The following is a 25392-nucleotide window of genomic DNA, read 5'->3' as shown; positions in this document are numbered from 1 at the left end:
TGAAACTCTGTCTCTACTAAAAATACAAAAATTAGGCGGGTGTGGTGGCAGGCGCCTGTAATCCTACCTACTCAGGAGGATGAGGCAGGAGAATCGCTTGAACCTGGGAGGCGGAGGTTGCAGTGAGCCGAGATTGTGCCACTGCACTCCAGCCTAGGCAACAGAGCAAGATTCTGTCTCGGGGAAAAAAAAAAAAAAATCCACTGGAGTGCAGGAAGAAAAAATTAGAATTTATCTTATAACTCTCAAGCTTAAAAAAATCTATCTTTGGCTGGGTGTGGTGGCTCATGCCTGTAATCCCAGCACTTTGGGAGGCTAAGGTGGGTGCATCACCTGAGGTCAGGAGTTTGAGACCAGCCTGACCAATATGGTGAAACCTCGTCTCTACTAAAATTATAATAATTAGCCGGGCGTGGTGGCGTGTGCCTGTAGTCCCAGCTACGCGGGAGGCTGAGGCAGGAGAATGGCTTGAACCCAGGAGGTGGAGGCTGTGGTGAGCCAAGATTGTATACCATTGCACTCCAGCCTGGGCAACAGAGCTAGACTCCATCTGAAAAAAAAAAAAAAAAAAAAAAAGAAGTGAGCCACTTAACTGGAGAGGGAAGTCAACCCGGCCCTTCCAGCTAGCCAGGGAAGGCTAGCCCTGGCCCTTCTTTGCAAGTCACAGGCTACACATAAAGGCTCGCTTAATGCAGTGCTCAGGCTCCTGGGGACTGGCAAAGGTTTCCCAATGATTCTCTCTCAAAATACCAAAAATTCATCAAATTTATCATCTAGGGGCTGGTATTGGTTCTTTGCAAGTCTCCGGGGGACATAAAAAGAGTGCCTACTCGCTTTAAGTATCTGGCTATCCAAACAGTGGCACCTCCCTTCCCCTGCCCTGAGGGTACACACAAACTCTCAGGGTCCCTGAATAAGTAGGAATAAACTATAAGGATCGAGGTAAAAACCCCCATGATTTAAAAGGAATAGTCCTGGCCCAACGTGGTGACTTATGCCTGTATTCCCAACAATTTGGGAGGCCGAGGGAGGTGAATCACTTGAGGTCAGGAGTTCGAGACCAGTTCAACAACATGATGAAACCGCATTTCTACTAAAAATAGAAAAAAATTAGCCAGGCGCTACTTGGGAGGATGAGGCAGAAGAATCACTTGAACCCAGGAGGCAGAGGTTGCAGTGAGCCGAGATCGTGCCAACTGCACTCCAGTCTGTGTGACAGAGCAAGACTCCATCTCAAAAATAAATAAATAAATGGGACAGTCCCCTTTCTCTTTGTCACAGGACAAGGATGATATTATTTTGCTTGGATTAAAGTGGCCCAAGACCTCACATGGATCAGAAAAAACAAGGAGTTCTCTAAATGTGTTAATCCACTTGGGCAGATTAGAGATTATAAATATGAAAAAAATGGATTTGACCAAATAACTGAAGGAAAAATGGTGATTTTATTTAATAAGAAGGATAAAGCCGGGCATGGTGGCTCACGCTTGTAATCCCAGCTCTCAGGGAGGCAAAGGCGGGAGGATAGCTTGAGCCCAGGAGTTCGAGACCTGCCTGGGCAATATAGCGAGACCCCATTCTCCACAAAATGGAAGAAAAAAAAAAGACCAAAAAAAAAAAAAATAAGCATAAGAAGGATAAAAGAAAAATAAAATTCACACATCATCCTAAAAGCAGCAGTAAGAAAAACTCACTATCAAAAAGCCCTTTCACATAACCTGTAGTAAAGATGATGGCCGGGCATGGTGGCTCATGCCTGTAATCCCAGCACTTTGGGAGGCTGAGGCTGGTGGATCACCTGAGGTCAGGAGTTTGAGACCAGCCTGGCCAACATGGTGAAACCCCATCTCTGCTAAAAATACAAAAATTAGCTGGATATGGTGGTGCATGCCTGTAATCCCAGCTACTCGGGAGGCTGAGGCACGAGAATTGCTTGAAACCAGGAAGCAGAGGTTGCAGTGAACCGATAATGAGCCACTGCACTCCAGCCTGGGCAACAGAGCAAAAAAAAAAAACCTCTTTAGCAAAGATGTTTAACATGAGAAATTCACTGAAAGTTGCCAAGAAAATAAAATAGCAATGTTTCTACTTATGAATCATTCTAGGAAGAAGCAACAGCACATTTATACTAATGTCAACTGAAGAATTAAAATACAATTTCCATATTCTCTTGGTTGATCTGATTTTTTAATGTCAAAGAGAGGTAACATATGTTATGATTTTACATAACAACTATGTCTCTTTGTACAGCTTACCGAGATCATGACAAAGTCCAGCAATCTGAACACAGAGAATATCTCGTTCACTTATCTGCAGCTCTGGTTGTTTTTCACCCAGTGCGCGAACTAGACATCCTGCTAGATACCCCACCCTGCAGAGCAAAAACACAAAAAGTCACTTTTCCGTTTGCAAGAAGAGTGATAATTCTGGTCTTGAAGAACTTCAGTGCGTTTCCTCAAACATTCTAACATAGCTTTAGGGCAACTTTACTGAACAGTCTATTTCAGAACTAGGCAGGAACACACACAAACACAATCCCAAAAGCAGGACCTCTGGCTCAATATCACCCATCATTAGAGGAATGCACATCAAAACCACAGTGAGATACCACTTCACACCCCTTAGGATAGCTACTATTAAAAAAAGAAAACCAGAAAATAACAAGTGTTGGACATGATGTGGAGAAGTTGGAACCCTGTGCACTGTTAGTGGGGATGTATTATGGTGTAGCTGCCATGGAAAACAGTATGGGTGCTCCACAAAAATTAAAAACGGAATTACCACAGTGATTTAGCAATTTCACTTCCGGGTATACACCCACAATAACTGAAAGTAGGTCTTGAAAAGATTGGCTGGGCTCAGTGGCTCACGCCTGTAATCCCAGCACTTTGGGAGGCTGAAGCAGGCAGATCACTTGAGGTCAGGGGTTCGAGACCAGCCTGGCCAACATGTTGAAGCCCCATCTCTACTAAAAAATACAAAAATTAGCTCAGCGTAGTGGCAGGTACCTGTAATCCCACCTATTTGGGAGGCTGAGGCAGGAGAATTGCTTGAACCCAGGAGGCACAGGTTGCAGTGAGCTGAGATCTCGCCATTGTACTCCAGCCTGGGCAACAGAGCAAGATTCCGTCCCCCAAAAAAAAAAAAAAAAAAAAGAAAGAAAATATATTTGTACAGACATGTTCATAGCAGCACTACTCAAAATAGCCAAAAGGTAAAAGAAACAGGTATCCATCAACAAATGAATGTATAAACAAAATGTGGTATATACATATGATAAAATATTATTCAACCTTAAAAAGGAAATAAAAAATAAATTAATTTAAAAATAAATAAATAAATAAAAAATAAAAAAAGGAAAGAAATACTGACACATGCTACAACATAGATGAACTTTGAGGAAATTATGTTAAGTGAAATAAGCCAGTGACAAAAAGACAAATATTATATGATTTCACTAAGATGAGGTACCTAGAGTAGTCAAATTCATAAACAGAAAGAAGAGGGTTGGCTGCGGTGGCTCATGCCTGTAATCCCAGCACTTTGGGAGGCCGAGGTGGACAGATCACCTGAGGTCGGGAGTTCAAGACCAGCCTGGGCAACGTGGTGAAACTCCATCTCTACTAAAAATACAAAATTAGCCGGGCGTGGTGGCAGGTGCCAGCTACTTGGAAGGCTACTTGGAAGGCTGTAATCCCAGCTACTTGGAAGGCTGAGGCAACTACTTGGAAGGCTGAGGCAGGAGAATCACTTGAACCCAGGAGGCGGAGGTTGTGCTGAGCCGAGATTGCACTCCAGCCTGGGCAACAAGAGCGAAACTCCTTCCCCAAAAAAAAAAAAAAAAAAAAAAAGTAGATGGTAGTTACTAGGGGGTTGCAGGGAGGGGGACATGAAGAGTTGTTTAGTATGTATACAGTTTCGTTTTTTTTTTTTTTTTTCTTTTTTGAGACGGAGTCTTGCTGTGTCGCCCAGGCTGGAGTGCACTGGCCTGATCTCAGCTCACTGCAACCTTGGGAGTAGCTGGGATTACAGGCACACACCACCATGCCCGGCTGGTTTTGTATTTTTAGTAGAGATGGGGTTTCGCCATGTTGCCCAGGCTGATCTTGAACTTCTGACCTCAGGTGATCCACCGGCCTCAGCCTCCCAAAGTGCTGGGATTCCAGGTGTGAGCCACTGCGCCTGGCAAGTTTGGTTTTGTAAGATGATAAGAGTTTTGGCAATCGATTGGTTGCGCAATGTGAATGCATTTAACCCTACTAAACTGTACACTTAAAAAACACTGAAGACTATATATTTTCTGTTCTGTGTATTTTACCACAGTTTTTTTTTAAAGTAGGCATATCTGGCTTTGTAATGTTTACAACATAATTGGAGATGAAGTACTTGAATGCACTTCCAGCACTTCCATCTTAGCCACTCCTAAATTCTTTTCTCCTGAACTCTGAGCTACATGAGGACAGAGGCAATTGTTATCTTTTTGTGGTTTGGTAGGGCTTAGAAAGTTCGATAAATATTTGTTGATGAATGAACATTTGAGTATAGACACATGTTGTGCCTAACTAAAAATGCTTCTACACAAACAAAAAACCAAAGTAATATACTGTGAGTACTTCATAAAAATCTCAAAGACTGTCTATTCTTCCCTGTCCACTTCCTCCTGGCTCTACACTGTATAATGGAAATGCAGACCAAAGTCTCAGCTTAGTTGTATGTAACAGAGGCATTGCCTTCTCTCTAAGATTATGAATGCTTTTTTAACTTACGCATTTCCTGACAGGTAAGAAAATGATCTGGTTTGGAAGAGCAACTCTGTACCAGAGTAAATAGAGAATACAGAAACATTAAATAATCAAATATACATAATTAGTTGTATCAGTAACCGACCGATTAGCTTTTTTTTTTTTTTTTGAGACTGATTCTCACTCTGTCACCCAGGCTGGAGTGCAATGGTGCAACCTCGACCTCCCGGGTTCAAGCCATTCTCCTGCCTCAGCCTCCCAAGTAGCTGTAGCGTGCACCACCAAGCCTTGCTGATTTTTGTATTTTTACTAGAGACGGGGTTTCACCATGTTGGTCAGGCTGGTCTCCAACTCATGATCTCAAGTGATCTGCCTTCCCCGGCCTCCCAAAGTGCTGAGATTGGCCGGGCGCGGTGGCTCACGCCTGTAATCTCAGCACTTTGAGAGGCTGAGGCGGGCAGATCACGAGGTCAAGAAATCAAGACCATCCTGACCAACGTGGTGAAACCCTGTCTCTACTAAAAAATACAAAAATTAGCCAGGCATGGTGGTGGGCACCTGTAATCCCAGCTACTTGGGAGGCTGAGGCAGGAGAATCACTTGAACCCCGGAGGCGGAGGTTGCAGTGAGCTGAGATCGTGCCATTGCGCTCTAGCCTGGGCAACAGAGTGAGACTCCATCTCAAAAAAAAAAAAAAAAAAAAAAGTGCTGGGATTACAGGCATGAGCCACGACACCTAGCCCCTGTTAGCTTTTAATTAATATTTAAAAACAAATCCAACTGACCTGTCTATAGATACTTTCATTATTTTTCCAGGAAAGATCTGAGGTGGTTAAGAACACATAAAATAAATAAAATACAACAAGGTAAATAAAAAGCCTCAATTTTGTGGCTGGGCAGGGTGGCTCATACCTGTAATCCCAGTAACTTTGGGAGGCTGAGGCAGGTGGATCACAAGATTAGGAGTTCAAGACCAGCCTGGCCAAGATGCTGAAACCCCGTCTCTACTAAAATTACTAAAATTAGCCAGGTGTGGTGGTGGGTGCCTGTAATCCCAGCTACTCAGGAGGCTGAGGTAGAGAACTGCTTGAACCTGGGAGATAGAAGTTGCAGTGAGCCAAGATTACGCCACTGCACTCCAGCCTAGTGACAGAGAGAGACTCTGTCTCAAAAAAAAAAAAAAAAGCCTCAATTTTCTCATCAATAAAATAAGGACATTATCATCATTTTGTAAAACTATTTATTCTCTAAAAGATTAAGACAACTATTTCATTTTTTCCCTGTTTTTTCTTTTTTCTTTTTTTTTGAGATGGGGTTTTGCTCTTGTTGCCTAGGCTGGAGTGCGATGGTGCAATCTCGGCTCACTGCAGCCACCGCCTCCTGGGTTCAAGTGATCCTCCTGCCTCAGCCTCCCGAGTAGCTGGGATTACAGGCGTGCACCATCATGCCTGGCTAATTTTGTATTTGTAGTAGAGATGGGGTTTCACCATGTTGGCCAGGCTGGTCTTGAACTCCTGACCTCATGTGATCCACCCGCCTCTGCCTCCCAAAGTGCTGGGATTATAGGTGTGAGCCACCATGCCTGGCCTAAGATAACTATTTCATGAGACAGAGGAAATACTTAAAAACTGCAAGTTCCCCACCCCATTCCCTTCTTACCCTAGACTATGCTCAAATCGATTGTGTGAAGCTCCTGGAAAAACATAGTAACCACCTCCCAGCTGTTTGATGTATCGAAGACGCTGAAATTGAGGTGTATCAATGATTCGGACGAGGAGAGGGTGGAGCTCAATGTGGCCATGGATAGGATCATTAATTACCTAGAAAATTATGTTTAATTAATATGAGTAACAACATGTAAGTCCAACTGAAATTTGTGTGCAGCCATTGCTAATTATAGTGCAAAGTCAAAGCTATTTGATTTTTCAAGTAAAAATACTAATGGAAATGACAAGATGTTAACATCATTACCTTATTTAGGTATCACTACCAGACAGATCAAGTATATTGGATTTGAGTATATTTTACTTCTTCCTAATGGATGTGAATAACAGAAAAATAGGATTTTGATTTTTTATCATGTATATGACTTAGTCTTTAATAAGTTTGTCTTGTATTCAAGTTAAACATACATATTCATTTCGATTTAAACACATTCATCCACAACATGTAAGCCATATCACTATAGGTATTATGTCTATTTTTTTTTTTTTTTTTGGAGACGGAGTCTCACTGTGTCACCCAGGCTGGAGTGCAGTGGCATGATCTCGGCTCACTGCAAACTCTGCCTCCCAAGTTCAAGCTATTCTCCTGCCTCAGCCTCCCGAGTAGCTGGGACTATAGGGGTGTGCCACCATGCCCAGCTAATTTTTATATTTTGAGTAGAGACAGGGTTTCACTATGTTGGCCAGGCTGGTCTTGAACTCCTGACCTCAAGTGATCCGCCCACCTCGGCCTCCCAAACTGTTGGGATTACAGGCATGAGCCACCTGGCCTAAATTTTTTTTTTCTAAATGTATCTATACAGTACTCATCATTAAAACAGAAAAGAAAGAAGGGAGGCAGGGAAAGAAAGAAAGATGGAAATTCCTCTACCATATGGATAGGAAATCATGCAGGTCCGAGTGCAGGGGCTCACATCTGTAATCCCAGCACTTTGGGAGGCCAAGAGTTTGAGACTAGTCTAGGCAACATAGTGAGAACCCATCTTTAAAAAAAAAAAAATTTAGTGGCACACATCTCTAGGTACTCTAGAGGCTGAGGTAGGAAGATCCCTTGAGCCCCAGGGGATCAAGGCTGCAGTAACCTACTATTGTGCCACAACACTTCACGGGCGACAGAGAGAAACTCTAATGTCTCGAAAAAAAGCAAGAAAATAATTTTGTACAGCTGAACAATGTGTCTATGTGTGTGTGTTGTTCTTGTTTTGTTTTTGTTAGAGACAGGGTCTCGCTTTCTCACCAGGCTGCAGTGCATTGGCTATTCACAGGCACAATCATAGCTTACTGTAGCCTCAAACTCCGAGGCTCCAGGGATCCTCCTGCCTCAGCCTCCCAAGTAGCTAGGACTACAGGCATGTACCACCATTCCTAGCTAATTTATTTTTATTCTTTGTGGAGACAAAGTCTTGCTATATTGACCAGGCTGACCTTGTGTCCGCCTGCCTCAGCCACCCGAAGTGCTGGAATTACAGGCATGAGCCACCATGCCCGGCTAAAATCTACTTTTAAACCATTTAAGGATCTGAAAGCCTTCACTGTAAATTTTTCAGGTTGTAATAACTGTCTTGTTTTTGTTTGTTTGTTTGTTTGTTTTTTGAGACAGAGTTTAGCTCTATCACATAAGCTGGAGTACAATCAGGGCTCACTGCAACCTCTGCCTCCAAAGCTCAAGCGATCCTCCAACCTCAGCCTCCCAAGTAGCTGGAACTATACCATGCCTGGCTAATTTTTCTTTTTTTGGTAGAGATGGGGTTTCTGGCAGGGCATGGTGGCTCACGCTTGTAATGCCAGCACTTTGGGAGGCTGAGGTGGGTGGACCACCTGAGGTCAGGAGCTCACGACCAGCCTGACCAACATGATGAAATCCCGTCTCTACTAAAAATACAAAAATTAGCCGGGCGTGGTGGTGGGCGCCTGTTATTCCAGCTACTCAGGAGGCTGAGGCAGGAGAATCGCTTGAACCCGGGAGGCGAAGGTTGCAGTGAGCTGAGATTGTGCCACTGCACTCCACTGCACTCCAGCTTGGGCAACAGAGCGAGACTCCATCTCAAAAAAAAAAAAAAGATTCACTGATACATTTGAAAAATTAGTCCTCATTATGTCAAACACTGCACTCCGTTTTCACCATTACACAATCTCAGCTTCAGAGGCCAACTGAACTAAATTTAGCATAAAGAACACTGTGTCAAGAACAAACCATGGTGACCTTGGGTTCGGCAATGGTTTCTTAAATATGACACTAAAAGTACAAGACACAAATGAATAAAAAAAATATAAATTGGATTACATAAAAACTTAAAACTTTTGTGATCCAAAGAACACCATCAAAAAAGTAAAAAGACAACCCACAGACTCGGAAAAAATATTTGTGTATCATATCTCCCATAAGGATTTACATCCAGAACATATAAAGAGCTCTTACAACACAAATCAAATTGTGTGTGGTTGAACAACACTGTGAACTTTCTAAAAAGCATACTAAAAATGAGTGAATCATACAACTTGTGAATTATATCCCAATAAAGCTATTTATGTTTTAAGTATCAAGATAGGTAGGTATCAAATTAGGGTAGAAATCCTTGAGGTCTGTAACTGAGTAGCAAACTAGGTCAATTCTTGTTGAACTGCACCGCTGATGAAGTTAAATTCATTTAAGGTATTGATTTCATTACTAAGCAGTGATTCAGTAGTTTGAAAATCCATTTCCAACAACTGTCATTTATAATTTATAAATGAGGTTAAACAATGTTGGTGTTTTTTTTTTTGAGACAGGGTCTCACTCTGTTGGCCAGGCTGGAGTGCAGCGGCGTGATCATGGCTCACTGAAGCCTCCACCTCCCCAGGTTCAGGTGATTTTCCTAAATCAGCTTCCCAAGTAGCTGGGACTACAGGTGTACACTACCACACCCAGCTAATTTTTCTATTGTTTGTAGATGGAGTTTCACCATGTTGCCCAGGCTGGTCTTGAACTTAAGGACTCAAGTGATCCACCTACCTCAGTCTCCCAAAGTGCTGGGATTACAGGTGTGAGCCACCATGCCCAGCCAACAATGTTCTTTTTAAAGAAAAATAGAAAAAAGAATAAAAGTGGGCAATTTAAACCACTGACTGCCTTAAATATTACTTCAAAAATATATTATTTGCCGGGCACAGTGGCTCATGCCTGTAATCCCAACACTTTGGAAGGCCGAGGCAGGCAGATCACGAGGTCAGGAGTTTGAGGCCAGCCTGGCCAACATGGTGAAACCCCGTCTCTACTAAAAATACAAAAATTAGCCGGGTGTGGTGGCACGCACCTGTAATCCCAGCTACTCAGGAGGCTGAGGCAGGAGAATTGCTTGAACCCGGGAGGTGGAGGTTGCAGTGAGCTGAGATCACGCTACTGCACTCCAGCCTGGGCGACAGAGTAAAGCTCCCTCTCAAAACAACAAAACAGGGAGAGGCATGGTGGCACACGCCTGTAATCCCAGCACTTTGGGAGGCTGAGGCAGGTGGATCATGAGGTCAGGAGATCGAGACCATCCTGGCTAACACGGTGAAACCCCATCTCTACTAAAAATACAAAAAATTAGCTGGGCATGGTGGCACGAGCCTGTAGTCCCAGCTACTCGGGAGGCTGAGGCAGGAGAATCACTTGAACCTGGGATTTGGAGGTTGCAGTGAGCCGAGATTGCAACACTGCACTCCAGCCTGGGAGACAGAGCAAGACTCCGTCTCAAAAACAAAACAAAACAAAACAAAACAAAACAAAACAAAACAAAACAACAAAACATTATTATAGAGTTGAACTAAAAATGTTCATTAAATTTTTTCAGATGTGATTTTCAATAGAAAATAAGCCTAGGACAGGCTGGTGGCTCACGCCTGTAATCCCAGCACTTTGGGAGGCCAAGGTGGGCAGATCATGAGGTCAGGAGTTCAAGACCAGCCTGGCCAACCTGGTAAAAACGTCGCCTCTACTAAAAATACAAAAAAAAAAAAAAAAATTAACTGGGCGTGGTGGCAGGTGCCTGTAATCCCAGCCACTCAGAAGGCTGAGGCAGGAGAACTACTTGAATCTGGGAGGCAGAGGTTGCAGTGAGCCGATACCAGGCCACTGCACTCCAGCCTGGGCAACAGAGCGAGACTCCCTCTCAAAAAAAAAAAAAAAAAAGAAAAAAAGAGAAAAAGAAAATAACCTTGTAGGCCAGACATGGTGGCTCATGCCTGTAATCCCAACACTTTGGGAGGCCAAGGCAGACGGATCACATGAGGTCAGGAATTCGAGACCAGCCTGACCAATATGGCGGAACCCTGTCTTTACTAAAAAAATACAAAAACTAGCTGGGCATGGTGGTGTGCACCTGTAGTCCCAGCTACTCAGGAGGCTGAGACAAAAGAATCACTTGAACCCGGGAGGCAGAGGTTGCAGTTAGCCAGATTGTGCCACTGCACTCCAGCCTGGACAACAGAGCGAGACTCCATCTAAAAAAAAGAAAGAAAAGAAGCCTATAACTTGAAAAAGCAAAATTAAAATATGTATTCTTTTTTTGTTTTTTTGAGACGGAGTCTCGCTCTGTTGCCCAGGCTAGAGTGCAGTGGCGCGACCTCGGCTCACTGCAGGCTCCGCCTCCCAGGGTTCACGCCATTCTCCTGCCTCAGCCTCTTAAGTAGCTGGGACTACAGGCGCCCGCCACCTGGCCCGGCTAATTTTTGTATTTTTAGTAGAGATGGGGTTTCACCGTGTTAGCCAGGATGGTCTCGATCTCCTGACCTCGTGATCCGCCCGCCTCGGCCTCCCAAAGTTCTGGGATTACAGGCGTGAGCCACCGCGCCCAGCCTAAAATATGTATTCTTATAGAGAGGGATCTGAAATAACTAAAATACTATACATTACATCTATTTAAAAAAAAAGTGAAAAAATGCAAATGATGATCGGGCAAAAAAGTACAAAAAGAGAAGACATCCTACATCTTCTCCCAGGTCTGAAACTAAGTTTTCTTAACCTAGGAGTGTCAAAAGAGTAAATAAGGTCTATTTCCTATCACTAACAAAACAAGAAACATTTCATCAAGTATGGTATTAGAATCACTCTGAACAGCTTGCGAAAAATGCACATTCTGGCCAGGAGCAGTGGCTCATGCCTGTAGTCCCAGCATTTTAGGAGGACGAGGTGGGTGGACCACTTGAGGTCAGGAGTTTGATACCAGCCTGGCCAACATGGTGAAACCCCAACTCTACTAAAAGTGCAAAAACATTATCCATGTGTGGTGGTGTATTCCTGTAATCCCAGCTACTCGGGAGGCTGAGGCAGGAGAATCACTCGATCCTGAGAGGCAGAGGTTGCAGTGAGACAAGATAGTGCCACTGAGGCCCTACCTGGGTGACAGAGAGAGATTACATCTCAAAAAGAGGAAGAAAAAAAAAAAAAGGCCAGGCTCTGTCTCAAAAAAATAAAATAAAGTTTAAAAAATATGTAAAACAATACTATACATTGTTTATAGATATACATAAATATGCAATAAGAGTAAAAACCATTCATGACAATGATAAACATCAAATTCAGGATGACGCTTACTTCTAGGGAGGAAAGGATAGAAACATAATAAATAGAAACAGGGCCAGGCGTGGGGGCTCACATCCGTAATCTTAGCACTTTGGGAGGCCAAGGCAGGTCAATCTCTTGAGCCCAGGAGTGTGAGACCAGCCTGAGCAACATAGAAAGACCTCGTCTCTATAAAAAATACAAAAATTAGCCAGGTGTGGTGGCGTGCACCCATAGTCCAAGCTACTGGGGTGGCTGAGATGGAAGGATCACTTGAGCCAGGGAGACGGAGGTTGGAGTGAGCTGAGATTGCGCCACTGTACTCCAGCCTAGATGACAGAGCAAGATCACATTTCATTAAAAAAAAAAAAAAAAAAAAAGAATGTACAAAGGAGGTCTTCAATAGTTTCTAACATTTTGCTCTAAAAATAACAGACTTGAAGCAAATTAGGCAAAATATTAATATTTGACAAGTTAGGTAGTGGTCTACTTATGCTTTTCTGTATGCTTAACATATTTTAGTTCTTCTGATTTAAATACTCTGCGCTCATTTTAGAAAGTGCAGAAAGTTTAGAAAAGATCCACTATTCACAATTCTATCACTGAGAAGCAGATTTCCTCCTATTCTCTTCAAAATGAATTTTACATAATTGAGTTATATCACTTTATATTCAAAAAACATAACAAACTCAGATCCTCTTACCTTCATTGTATCAATCTGGACTTGACCCAATTGCTGGATATAACTAAGCAGCTTCTTCCTCTCCCCCAAGGAACTAAAATTACAATAGGATAAGCAAGTCTATCATTATTTGCTTAATAATAATCCCTGCAGTATATAGCAGACATAATAAACTTTAGATTACCTACACTAACAGAGAAGTTAGATTGGAATGAACAATCAATAATTCAAACATACTCTTCCTAGAAACTCTCTCCGTCCTTTGCTGCTAAGATAGGGAAGCCTCCTGCTGAATCAATGGAGGCCTCCCCCAGCCTTCTGTCCTTGACCCTCTTCTCTCTTGGTAAACTGAAGACTTGAAAAACTCCACATCTCCATGTCTACTCAATGCTGAAGCTGTACTTCATTTTAATCAAACTGAAGTCAACATCTACCCTCATAATCCTGGATTGATTTATGAGCACCAGGTATGACTCAAGCATGAGTGAAATACATATGAAGGCTTTAACTTTATTTATATTCATTTTCCATTGTCAGTAATCCCTCACAATGCTCCAGTTTCAAGAAAATACGTAATGGGAATTAAATTTGAACTGCTTGAAGTCCTGTGATTCATTATCCTGCTTCATTTACAATTACTAGTTGGGCCCAGCATATCATCCTCCCTCCTGGCTGAGTGTCAACAGAGAGTGCAGGCAAAGGGTTTTACTGATCTACTAGCTAACCCGATTGAAAAAAGGTATCTTTCTATAAGTCATACATATACTGGGAGTCAGAGGCACTACACTGGCCTCTATGGGGCACACTGAGACCCATGGTAATAAGAACACTTAAGAATAATTTCTTGGGATACATAGAAGCATTATTACAGCTGATAAATTAAAGCAGCATATTTCGTGTTTTCCTATTCCTCTATCCTCATCAGTTTGACATAACAAGCACAGTGCAAAGCCAGGCTTTCAGAAGTACTTATAGGTGGACTCAGTTTAAGGGGAATCACATAGTTGAGCATAACCACAGTCATAGCATAAAATATCAAACCTAAACTAACCCCATGACCACTTAGCATTTTCCTAAACTGACACTTGGTATTCATCACTTAAAACCCAAAAATCGGCTGGGCGCAGTGGCTCACGCCTGTAATCCCAGCACTTTGGAAGGCCGAGGCAGGCGGATCACCTGAGGTTGGGAGTTCGAGACAAGCCTGACTAACACGGAGAAACCCCGTCTCTACTAAAAATACAAAATTAGCCAGGCGTGGTGGTGGCGCATGCCTGTAATCCCAGCTACTTGGGAGGCTGAGGCAGGAGAATTGCTTGAACCCGGGAGGCGGAGATTGTGGTGAGCCGAGATCGCGCCATTGCACTCCTGCCTGGGCAACAAGAGCAAAACTCCATCTCAAAAACAAAACAAAACAAAACAAAAATCACTGATTAGAGTATATAAAATAACCACCCGAAACCAGGGGGTTGTTATGTTTTGTTTAGCAAAGGACATGGCATTAAATAAAGATTTAAAGAAGTCATGGGCCAGGATATCTAGACTATAAAAGAATTTTATTCCTGTGTTCCAATATTTCTGAAATTTAATGCTTCTTACAAATGACATGTATATTTAATGTGACAATGTTTCTAACTTCTTTTTTTTTGAAATGGAGTCTTACTCTGTCGCCCAGGCTGGCGTGCAGTGACACGATCTTGGCTCACTGCAAGCTCCACCTCCCGGGTTCATGCCATTCTCCCGCCTCAGACTCCCGAGTAGCTGGGACTACAGCCACGCACCACCACGCCCAGCTAATTTCTTTTTTGTTTTTGTATTTTTAGTAGAGACGGGGTTTCACCGTGTTAGCCAGGATGGTCTTGATCTCCTGACCTCGTGATCCGCCCGCCTCGGCCTCCCAAAGTGCTGGGATTACAGGCCTGAGCCACCAAGCCTGGCCTGTTTCTTACTTCTTAAAAAAACCTTTATAAATCAATGGTTGTTCATAAAATTGAGGGCCTACTAGGAGTGCTTGTCTAAGCTGGATTCTCCCTAGAAAGCAGGGTCCAGGATAAGAGCTTGCAAGTAATTAATCTTGGGGTGTGAACTCTGGGCACAGGGATTGGGGGGCCTAGGGAGGGTAAAATAGGAAATTAGGTAAAAACAGTACAAAGGTCCAATAACAAGTTGATTGCAAGGTATTACCATGAGCAACTGGTTGGAGTGGTGGGTAGGGCTAATCCCACTGGCAATCTGTAAGGCAGCACTGTCCAGTAGAACTTTCTGTGATGATGGAAATGTTCTATATCTGCTCTGTCCAACACAGTAGCCATTAGCCATAGTGACTACTAAGTACTTGAAATATGGCTAGTGTAACTGAGGAATTTATTTAATTTACTTCTAATTAATTTAAACATGAAGCTAGTTGTTATTATACAGAACAATACAGCTCTAAGGAGTCCTACAGAATTTGAGTTACGAGGTGGGGCACAGAGATGTGCAATATAGTGTTCCTTCTGGAATTTTGTCTGTTTTGTTCACTCATGTGCCCCAAGTTCATGGAAGAATGCCTAGTACATAGTGAGCTTTCCAAAAATATTCACTGAATGAATCAATAGCACTTGGGTCCCCAAAGATGCACATGGCACCCTTGAAAAGAAAGACTGTATTAGAACGAATTCCATTCAGGTCAAATAGTAAGCAACTATTATATACAAGAAATAAGTAGTAAGGGGGACTTTGAGAGGACTGAGTGGGCTGAAATATGGTTATGAAACAGCCATGCCAAGCACAGTGGCTCATGCCTGTAATCCCAGCACTTTGGGAGGCTGAGGCGGGCAGATCACGAGGTCAGGCGTTCAAGACCACCCTGGCCAACATAGTGAAACCCTGTCTCTACTAAAAATACAAAAATTAGCCGGGCATGGTGGTGCACACCTGTAGTCCCAGCTACTCGGGAGGCTGAGGTGGTAGAATCACTTGAACCTGGGAGGTGGAGGTTGCAGTGAGCTGAGATCACGCCACTGCACTCCAGCCTGAGTGACAGAGCAAGACTCCATCTCAAAAAAAAAAAAAAAAACAACTTTGGGAGGCCTGAGGTGGGCAGATCACAAGATCAGGAGATTGAGACCATCCTGGCTAATACAATGAAACCCCGTCTTTACTAAAAAATACAAAAAATTAGCCGGGCGTGGTGGCACACGCTGGTAGTCCCAGCTACTTAGGAGGCTGAGGCAGGAGAATCGCTTGAACCTGGGAGGCGGTGGCTGCAGTGAGCTGAGATTGTACCACTGCACTCGAACCCCAGCCTGGGCAACAGAGTGAGACTTCGTCTCAAAAAAAAAAAAAAAAGAAACAAAAAAAGAAAGGGCCAAGATGAGGTCCCTGGAGATTCTGATCCAAAGGATATTTATTGGAAGTCAGTTAAATGTTCTACAGTGATCTTGTTTCACAATGTACTTCTGTTATCAATTACTAAGCAACAGTGCAGGAAGTAATTCAGTAAAATCCTTTGTTTTGATTCTTTGGTTACTGTTACCACAAACAACATGTAACTAAGTAAAATTTCAGAAGAGAAGGCCATATTTCCCCACTGTTGCCAATTCTCTAATAGAAACAAAATCTTCATTTTAAGAAGTATTTAAGGCCGGGCACAGTGGCTCACGCCTATAATCCCAGCACTTTGGGAGGCTGAGGTGGGTGGATCACCTGAGGTCGGGAGTTCGAGACCAGCCTGACTAAAATGGAGAAACCCTATCTCTACTAAAAGTACAAAATTAGCTGGGCGTGGTGGCGCATGCCTGTAATCCCAGCTACTCGGGAGGCTGAGGCAGGAGAATCGCTTGAACCTGGAGGCAGAGGTTGCGGTGAGCTGAGATCATGCCATTGCACTCCAGCCTGGGCAACAAGAGCGAAATTCCATCTCAAAAAAAAAAGAAGTATTTAAGCACCAGATCCTCAACTGAGATCTTTAAAGGAGCCCCACTCTAATCTAGACCCTAGAACCTACAGCCATACACAGAGATGGATCTATGTAACTATGTATGTATGTATGTATTTATGTATCAATCTATCTACCTACCTACCTATCTACCTACCTATCTGAGACAGGGTCTTATTCTGCTGCCCAAGCTGGAGTCCAGGAGCTTATCATAGATCACTGCAACCTTGAACTCCTGGGCTCAAGGGATCTTCCTTCTTCAGCCTCCTGAGTAGGTGGGACTACAGGTGCATGCACAGTACCCGGCTAATTTTTTAATTTTCTGTATCACTATCTATAAAATTTACTAAGGGTTAATCATATGCTTCAACACTTTATGTATCATCTCGTTGTTATCCATTTTACAGGTACAGAAATTGAAGGGTTAAATGACTTCTCCCAAATTATACAACTAAAAAGTGCCTGTTTTGCATAGTGTCTTCAAATCTAATACCAGGGCATATTCCAATCTTTAGCAAAACCTAGAAATATGCTCAAGATAGGGAAGTAGCCTTGATTTTCTTACCAACATTTTTTTCCCTATTGGTTCTTATATATTTCCCAGTGTGTATAATTCAATTATTCTGAACTTGAGAGTAGAAAGTTGGTCACTACAAACTTGATGAAGGTTTGTTTGCAAAATTATTTAAAATAGGAATAAGGCCGGACACAGTGGCTTACGCCTGTAATCTCAGCACTTTGGGAGGCCAAGGCGGGCAGATCACCTTAGATCAGGAGTTCGAGACCAGCCTGGCCAACATGGTGAAACCCTGTCTCTACTAAAAATACAAAACTTAGCTGGGCATGGTGGTGCATGCCTGTAATCCCAGCTACTCAGGAAGCTGAGGCAGGAGAATGGCTTGAACCCGGGGGGTTCAGTGAGCCGAGATCACACCATTGCATTCCAGTCTGTGTGACAGAGTGAGACTCTGTCTCAAAAAATAAATAAATAAAATTAAAAATAAACTAAAATAGGAATAAACAGTAATAGCAAACATAGGATTTGTACAGCGAAAACAAACAGTAGGTGGCCAGGTGCGGTGGCTCACATCTGTAATCTCAGCACTTTGGGAGGCCGAGGCGGGTGGATCACTTGAGGCCAGGAGTTCAAGACCAGTCTGGCCAACATGGTGAAGACTCGTCTCTACTAAAAGTACAAAAATCAGTGGGGCAGCCGGGTGCGGTAATCCCAGCACTTTGGGAGGCCAAGGCGGGCAGATCACGAGGTCAGGAGATCGAGATCATTCTGGCTAACATGGTGAAACCCTGTGCCTACTAAAAATACAAAAATTTAGCTGGGTGTGGTGGCAGGTGCCTGTAGTCCCAACTACTCGGGAGGCTGAGGCAGGAGCATGGCGTGAACCCAGGAGGTGGAGCTTGCAGTGAGCCAAGATCACACCACTGCACTCCAGCCGAGGCGACAGAGTGAGACTCTGTCTCAAAAAAAAAAAAAAAAAAAAAATTAGTGGGGCATGGTGGTGGGCACCTGTAATCCTAGCTACTCAGGAGGCTGAGGCAGGATAATAACTTGAAGCCGGGAGGTGGAGGTTGCAGTGAGCCGAGATACTCCAGCCTGGGTGAACAAGAGACTGTCTCAAAAAAAACAAACGAACAAACAAAACCATCAGGCAAGGGATTCTGCTGTTTTAAAGCACTTCACAGATTTAAAATGAGGACAGTTTATATCAGAGATTTTGGGCTTTGTCCCTGAAAGATGGATAAAGTGTGTTTGGTTATAAATGTGAATTTATTCTTCATTCTTACCTTACTCCAAGATTTTCAAAATGAGACTCATCAAGACAGGGCAGTAATGAGCCTGTGATTTTGTTTTCTATGGAAGAAAAAAGACATATTCAATGTATACAACATATGCTTTTCATTTTCTTTCAACTTGGATCCACCAACATTTACCCAGATCTACATAACTGAGTACCCACTACAGGCAATGGACTGTGACAAGTACCACTTTTTTGATCTGCTACTTGTAAAGACTTAATTAAATAACTAAACCAAGAAGCATTTTTTGATAAATCACGTGAAAATTTCAAAATTATTTGTGTAAATTAGTTCCAAGAAAAATCAGTTGCAAAAAGGAAAGTGAAACCTGACTACCTGTTGGGGTTTTGCCAGGTCAGCAGCTTCCTTTTAAACAGGAAAGGTTTGAGTTGGGGAGGGAAGGAAACCTAAGTCTACTGTTCTTAGAATTAACAAGTTAGAACCATGGATTCAAGAGTGCTTAAAGTGTTGATTTTTCTCAAACCTCCTGGGAAAGCACTCAATACTCCGTGATTTGAAAGAGTTCTCTCTCTGTCTCTCTCTCTCTCTGTGTGTGTATGTTGTTGGGTTTTTTCCTTTCTCTTTCTATACAATTAATTCTCATCTTTCCTGACCTCAAATTCCAGAACTCTGGACTATTTTCTTTTATTTTCTTTGAGACAGGGTTTTGCTTTGTTGCCCAGGTTGGAGTGCAGTGGTGCGATCACAGCTCACTGCAGCCTTGACCTTGACCTCCTGGGCTCAAGCGATCCTCCTGCCTCAGCCTCCTGAGTAGCTGGGACCACAGGCGTGTGCCACTGCACCTAGCTAATTTTTATTTTTATTTTTTGTAAAGTTGAGGTCTCCTGATGTTGCCCAGGCTGGTCTTGAACTCTTGGGCTCAAGTGATCTTCCCACATTGGCCTCCCAAAGTGCTGGGATTATAGGTGTGAGCCAGTGGGCCAGGCCTCCAGTGGTTTTTGATGAGAACACTTGTTAAGGTATAGACCACATCAGTTCTGGAGTCCAAAGACCTAACCTTAAAAAATCTAGCTCTTTTTTGTAGTGGTGTGATCTCTGAAAAGTTACTTTACATCTTTGGACCTCGCATATGTCATCGGTAAAATGTGTTGAGTATAGCAACTTATTTCAGACTTCTTGTGAGGCTGTATTCCATAATGAGAAAAGGGACTGTACCTTGTGCTTGGCTTGTCAAAAAAAAAAAAAAAACAGACTTAGATAGAGACTTTTTTTTTTTTTTTCCGAGATAGAGTCTTACTCTGTCACCCAGGCTGGAGTGCAGTGGCACGATCTTGGCCCATTGCAACCTCTGCCTCCCGGGTTCAAGCGATTCTCCTGCCTCAGCTTCCCAAGTAGCTGGGATTACAGGCACATACCACCATGCCTGGCTAATTTTTGTATTTTTGGTAGAGACGGGGTTTCACCATGTTGGCCAGGCTAGGCTTGAATTCCTGACCTTAGGTGATCTGCCTGCCTTGGCCTTCCAAAGTGCTGGGATTATAGGCGTGAGCCACTGTGCCCGGCCAAAAGAAACTTTATTAGAAAGAAAGACTATTGCTGGTCGGGCGCAGTGGCTCACACCTGTAATCCCAGCACTTTGGGAGGCCAAGGCATGTGAATCATCAAGTCAAGAGATTAAGACCATCCTGGCCAACATGGTGAAACCCCATCTCTACTAAAAATACAAAAATTAGCCGGGCGTGGTGGTGGGCACCTGTAGTCCCAGCTACTCAGGAGGCTGAGGCAGGAGAATTGCTTGAACCCGGGAGGCAGAGGTTGCAGTGAGCCAAGATCATGCCACTGCATTCCAGCCTGGTGGCAGAGCGAGACTCTGTCTCAAAAAAAAAAAAAAAAGAAAGAAAGAAAGAAAGAAAGAAAATAAAAGAAAAAAAAGAAAGACTATTGCTATAGGGAGAAAGCTCCAATATCAGATATCTGCAAGAGGCTCAGGAATCAAACACACAGGCCGGCCGGGTGCGGTGGCTCACGCCTGTAATCCCAGGAGTTTGGGAGGCAGAGGTGGATGGATCACTTGAAGACAGGAGTTGGAGACCAGCCTGGCCAACATGGTGAAACCCTGTCTCTACCAAAAATACAAAATTTGCCAGGCATGGTGGCGTGCACATGTAATCCCAGCAACTAGGGAGGCTGAGGCAGGACAACCACTTAAACCCGAGAGGCAGAGGTTGCAGTGAGTCAAGATTGTGCCAGTGCACTTCAGCCTGCGTGACAGAGCGAGACTCTATCTCAGAGAAAAAAAGTAAAATAAAAATAAAATGAAAATAAATAAAAAATAAATCAAACAGAGGCCCAAGAACCAAACAGAGGTTGGGTGCGGTGGCTCACACTTGTAATCCCAGCACTTTAGGAGGCCGAGGAGGGTGGATGATAACTCGAAGCCAAGAGTTTGAGACCAGCCTGGCCAACATGGCAAAACTCTGTCTGTAATTAAAAAAAAAAAAAAAAAAAAAAAGAGGCCGGGTGCGGTAGCTCATGCCTGTAATCCCAGCACTTTGGGAGGCTGAGGCAGGCCGGTCACGAGTTCAGGAGATGGAGACCATCCTGGCCAACATGGTGAAACCCCATCTCTACTAAAAATACAAAAAAATTAGCGGGGCGTGGTGGCGCATGCCTGTAATTCCAGCTACTCGGGAGGCTGAGGCAGGAGAATGGCTTGAACCAGGCAGTTAGAGGTTGCACTGGGCCGAGATGGCGCCACTGCACTCCAGCCTGGCGACATAGTGAGACTCTGTCTCAAAAAAAAAAAAGAATCCAACAGAAAATGGGTCTTCTTTTATATGATAAAGGATGGGCAAGCAGAAATAAGCAGACTCTTTGGAAGGGAACCTGGACGAGCAAGGGAAAATGAGCAGTGTAGCCCAACAGGACAGCATCCTACTGTGGTCAGCTGGTTCTCAAAAGAAACTGACCAGAGGAGGCATATTCCACTGCTTTAGTGCCTGCCTGCTCAGATCTGGGGGTAAGCAAGAGTTGAGGGGCCCATAAGGGAAGAGAGAAGTCTGAATAAAGTTTGGTCAAGACAAAGCAGAAGGTAAGACATGAGCAATTGGGAACAGTTCGTCAGTTTTTACCAAATGAAAGCACATAGTGTCTTTGATAGCACTAGGTTGTGGGTTTAAGAGAACACACATCATTCTGGAGGGTAACGAGTTAATTTACAGATCACTGAAACAGAGAGCCAACCACATTTTGAGACAGAAAATCTGGAACTACTTCACTCCACTTGTTGCTAGTCAAAGAAAATAAAGTAATAATCCATCCCAACAGTGGAGGGAAACGAAAGGGCAAAAGGGGGAAGAAAAAAAAGGAGAAATGCAATTTCCCATACCCATTCAAGCTATCTTTGGGTCCTGAACCACTGATGTTCCTCCTACCCCAGTTTCCAACCTAGCCAAACAGGGCTCCACCTAACAAATGCAAAAATTTACTAAATTTGCAAATCCCAACCACCAAAGAATCACCTTCCTGTTGGACACCTAGAGGATATAAGGCAGGAGTCAAATCTCACACCCACCATAAAAAGTTGAGTAGACTTCACAGGGATGGATGCTTGGATACGAATCAGTAAAATATGATTAAAACTCAACCTAAACACTTCTCCAGGTGATGTGGCCAAATTGTGGCATACTGGGGATTCAGTGGTCAACTGAATAACCCCGAGGTTCAGATTTTGGAGGGGAACCTGCTTTTAAAGAGCAAAACATGATCCTTACCATGTTCTGCAAGTGCAGTCAACACATGCCTATCGGGCGCTACTGGGATGCCAAGGAAGGTGATGGGAATTCAGAGATTAACCAAGCCAGTTCCTTCCCCTTCAGGAAAAGCCTCAATTCAGGGAGGAAACCGAAACCTAAAAGCCCCAGAACATCCTCTGATGTGGCAAGTGTTCAAGGAGCTGCGGTTAGCGCGGAGGGGTCCCGCGAGCCTGGATGACAGCAAGCCGCCCACCAAGGTCTGGGGAAAAATCTCCTTCTAACTAAAAAAAAGGGACCCGAGTCTCGCCTGTCCGGCGCCGGGGTGGCAAGTTAGTGAAGAAACCCACGAGAGTGAGATCCCAATCTACGACTGCCCCTCCCAGGTCCTCAATCCCGGGAGCCTGCTCCCATCCTACGGATCGCCTACCCCAGGCGACCCATGTCTTCTTCCTCCGCCTCGGGGAGTCAGTCCCGGGCGCCCCATGCCGCAGGCCCTCCTGGGAACCCCCGCCGCAGGACTCCCTCCCCCGCCTCGGGTCTTCCCTCCCTCGGCGCCCCCAGCGCAGGTCTGCCCTCCCGGGTGCCTCCCGCCGCAAGGCTCGCTCCTCGGCCTGGGTTCTGTGGTGGGGCCCCCTCCCCCGCGCCCCAGGTCGCCGCCCCTCGCCCCTCAGCCCCTCCGGAGCCGCTACCTCGGATGTTCTTCAGCAGCACCGGCTCTTCAAAGCCACCGCGCCTGAGGAAGGAGCACACCTGCTCCGGACCCCATGTCTTGTAGTCGGGATGGAGTTCCAGGCCCGGGGACCAGTCTGCCTCTGCGGAAGGGGTGCTTGAGGGGGTTCTCGGGCTGTCATCGCAACGGGGCCGCTTGGAGGGCTGCTCGGAGTCGGCTCGCTGCATGGCTACACCTGGCGTCCGGCACAGCAGTCAAGAACCTCGGCGCCGGACCCGCGCGCAGGCGCACTGACAGCAGGGCCCTGGCGGGGAGTCCAAGGAGTATTGGCAGCCTATTAGCCTCCTGCGCAGGCTCACTGACAGTTGAGCCCTTCGGGCAGGGCAGCCTAGCGGCTCTTGCCTTGGGCTCCCTGCGCAGGCGCAGTGGCAGTCCAGTCGTCAAATCAATCCCGCCAGGACGCTGGACGTGAACGCGAAAGGGCGTGGCTAGAAGCAGAACTGAGGGCAGTGCTGGTGGAAGGAGGGAGGAAAGAGCGCGTCTGGCACCGCACCCCCAATTAGGGGCTCGTCTAGTGAATTGGGGGTATTCTTCGAATGAGTACGCTACCCGCCGCACCTTAGCCGGGTTTCAGATGCCCCAAACTTAAAAGAAACCTGACAGGCCGTCAGGCTGCCAGCACCTTCTCAGTGAAGACAGAAACAGTCAAGGTGCTGAACTGGAAGAACCCGGAATGATTTCAAATGTGACTTGAGGGTGTCTTCATTCAAGTCACCCCCCCAACTGGAGACAGAGCCCTCCATCCCAACTGCATTCCCAGAGGAAGGAAAGTGGCCAGTCTGATTACTTAAAATTTAACTTCTGAGGACTTTTACTGCCTGGTTGTAACAGCATGTGAAAATGGCAGGCATTTTCCCATCACTTAACCCCTCTGCGGCAGGGCTCAAACTTCTCTATAAATACTGGTCCATGCAATTACCTGGTAAAAAGACATATCACTATTACTGCTAATAAAGCCAACACACCTTCCCAGCAACCAAGCCATAGACCTGTTTAGGGGGTCAAGGACGAATGAGGCGGATTAGCTTATCATCAAGCAGTATGAACTAGTGGTCTACTGGTGAGCCAAAATATTATTTGCAAACAGAGCTTTACTGTGTGCCAGGCACGGTTCTAAGGGCTTTACAAATATAAAATAATTTTACATTTATACATAATAATGAATTAAATACATTCATTAAATTAAATATTAAATAATTTTTATAACTTCTAAGGGTTTTACAAATATTGTAAAGTTCTAAGGGCTTTACACATATTACTTCATTTAATTATCACAATTACCTTAGGATATAGGAAAAAGTAATTTGCCGCAGGTCTTTTTTTTTTTTTTTGAGACGGAGTCTTGCTCTGTTTCCCAAGTTGGAGTGCAGTGGCGTGATCTCGGCTCACTGCAACCTCTGCCTCCCGGGTTCAAGTGATTCTCATGCCTCAGACTCCCAAGTAGCTGGGACTACAGGCGCCTGCCACCACACCTGGCTAATTTTTGTATTTTTAGTAGAGACAGGATTTCACCATGTTGGCCAGGCTGGTCTTGAACTCCTGACCTCAGGTGATTCCCACGCCTCAGCCTCCCAAAGTGCTGGGATTACACAGCGATGCCCGGCTGCCCAAGGTCTTACAGCTAGGAAATGATAAAGCCTGTATTCAAACCCAAGAGATACAACCTGGTTCCAAAGTCCATGGTCTTGATAACTTGCCAACCACTGCTTGTTAAAGGGGGTTTAGGGCTGGGTGCAGTGGCTCATGCCTGTAATCCCAGCACTTTGGGAAGCCAAGGCAGGTGGATCACTTGAGGCCAGGAGTTGAAGGCCAACCTGGCCAACATGGTGAAACCCCATCTCTACTAAAATACAAAAATTAGCCAGGCCTGGTGGCGCATGCCTGTAATCCCAGCTACTCAGGAGGCTGGGGCACAAGAATCACTCAAATGTGGGAGGTGTAGGTTGCAGTGAGCCAAGATCTTCCCACTGCACTCCAGCCTGGGCAACAGAGCAAGACTCTGTTTCAAAAATAATAATAATAAAAATAAATAAAGGGGGTTTTGATATAAAACTATTTTCTATTATTTAACCCACAATTTTCAATTGCTCCCTTTTCCTGCAGACCCATGGAGGAAAGTATAAAGGTGTTCCTGCCAGGCGCAGTGGCTCACACCTGTAATCCCAGCACTTTGGGAGGCCGAGGCGGGTGGATCACCTGAGGTCAGGAGTTCGAGACCTGACTGGCCAACATGGCAAAACCCTGTCTCTACTAAAATTACAAAAATTAGCCAGGTGACCAGGCGCAGTAGCTCACACCTGTAATCCTAGCACTTTGGGAGGCTGAGGTGGGTGGATCACAAGGTCAGGAGTTCAAGACCAGTCTGGCCAACATGATGAAACCCCATCTCTACTAAAAATACAAAACAATTAGCCGGGCGTTGTAGCAGGTGCCTGTAATCCCAGCTACTCAAGAGGCTGAGGCAAAGAATTGCTTGAACCTGGGAGGCAGAGGTTGCAGTGAGCTTAGATCACGCCACTGCACTCCAGCCTGGGCAACAGAGC

The 25392-nt window shown here is 44.6% G+C and overlaps 1 protein-coding gene across 1 annotated transcript in view; it reads right to left on the bottom strand.

Annotated features, from left to right (window-relative positions):
- The window catches only part of SAMHD1 (SAM and HD domain containing deoxynucleoside triphosphate triphosphohydrolase 1), a 60700-nt gene extending 37558 nt beyond the window's left edge, over positions 1-23142 (bottom strand). Inside the window, exons 1-5 of the mRNA XM_032142269.2 lie at positions 22809-23142; positions 18392-18458; positions 12691-12763; positions 6402-6562; positions 2256-2371 (exon numbers count right to left, since the gene is read on the bottom strand). Of these exons, the coding sequence (XP_031998160.1) occupies positions 2256-2371; positions 6402-6562; positions 12691-12763; positions 18392-18458; positions 22809-23016 (625 nt within the window). The 5' untranslated portion in view covers positions 23017-23142. The remainder of the gene's footprint in view (positions 1-2255; positions 2372-6401; positions 6563-12690; positions 12764-18391; positions 18459-22808) is intronic.
- Positions 23143-25392: the final 2250 nt, after the last annotated feature.

The sequence above is a fragment of the Hylobates moloch genome, unplaced genomic scaffold (genome assembly GCF_009828535.3).
Source record: "Hylobates moloch isolate HMO894 unplaced genomic scaffold, HMol_V3 SCAFFOLD_21, whole genome shotgun sequence".
Taxonomy (NCBI): domain Eukaryota; kingdom Metazoa; phylum Chordata; class Mammalia; order Primates; family Hylobatidae; genus Hylobates; species Hylobates moloch.
Note: the sequence above shows the minus strand (reverse complement) of the source record. Positions and strands in the feature narration are given on the sequence as shown.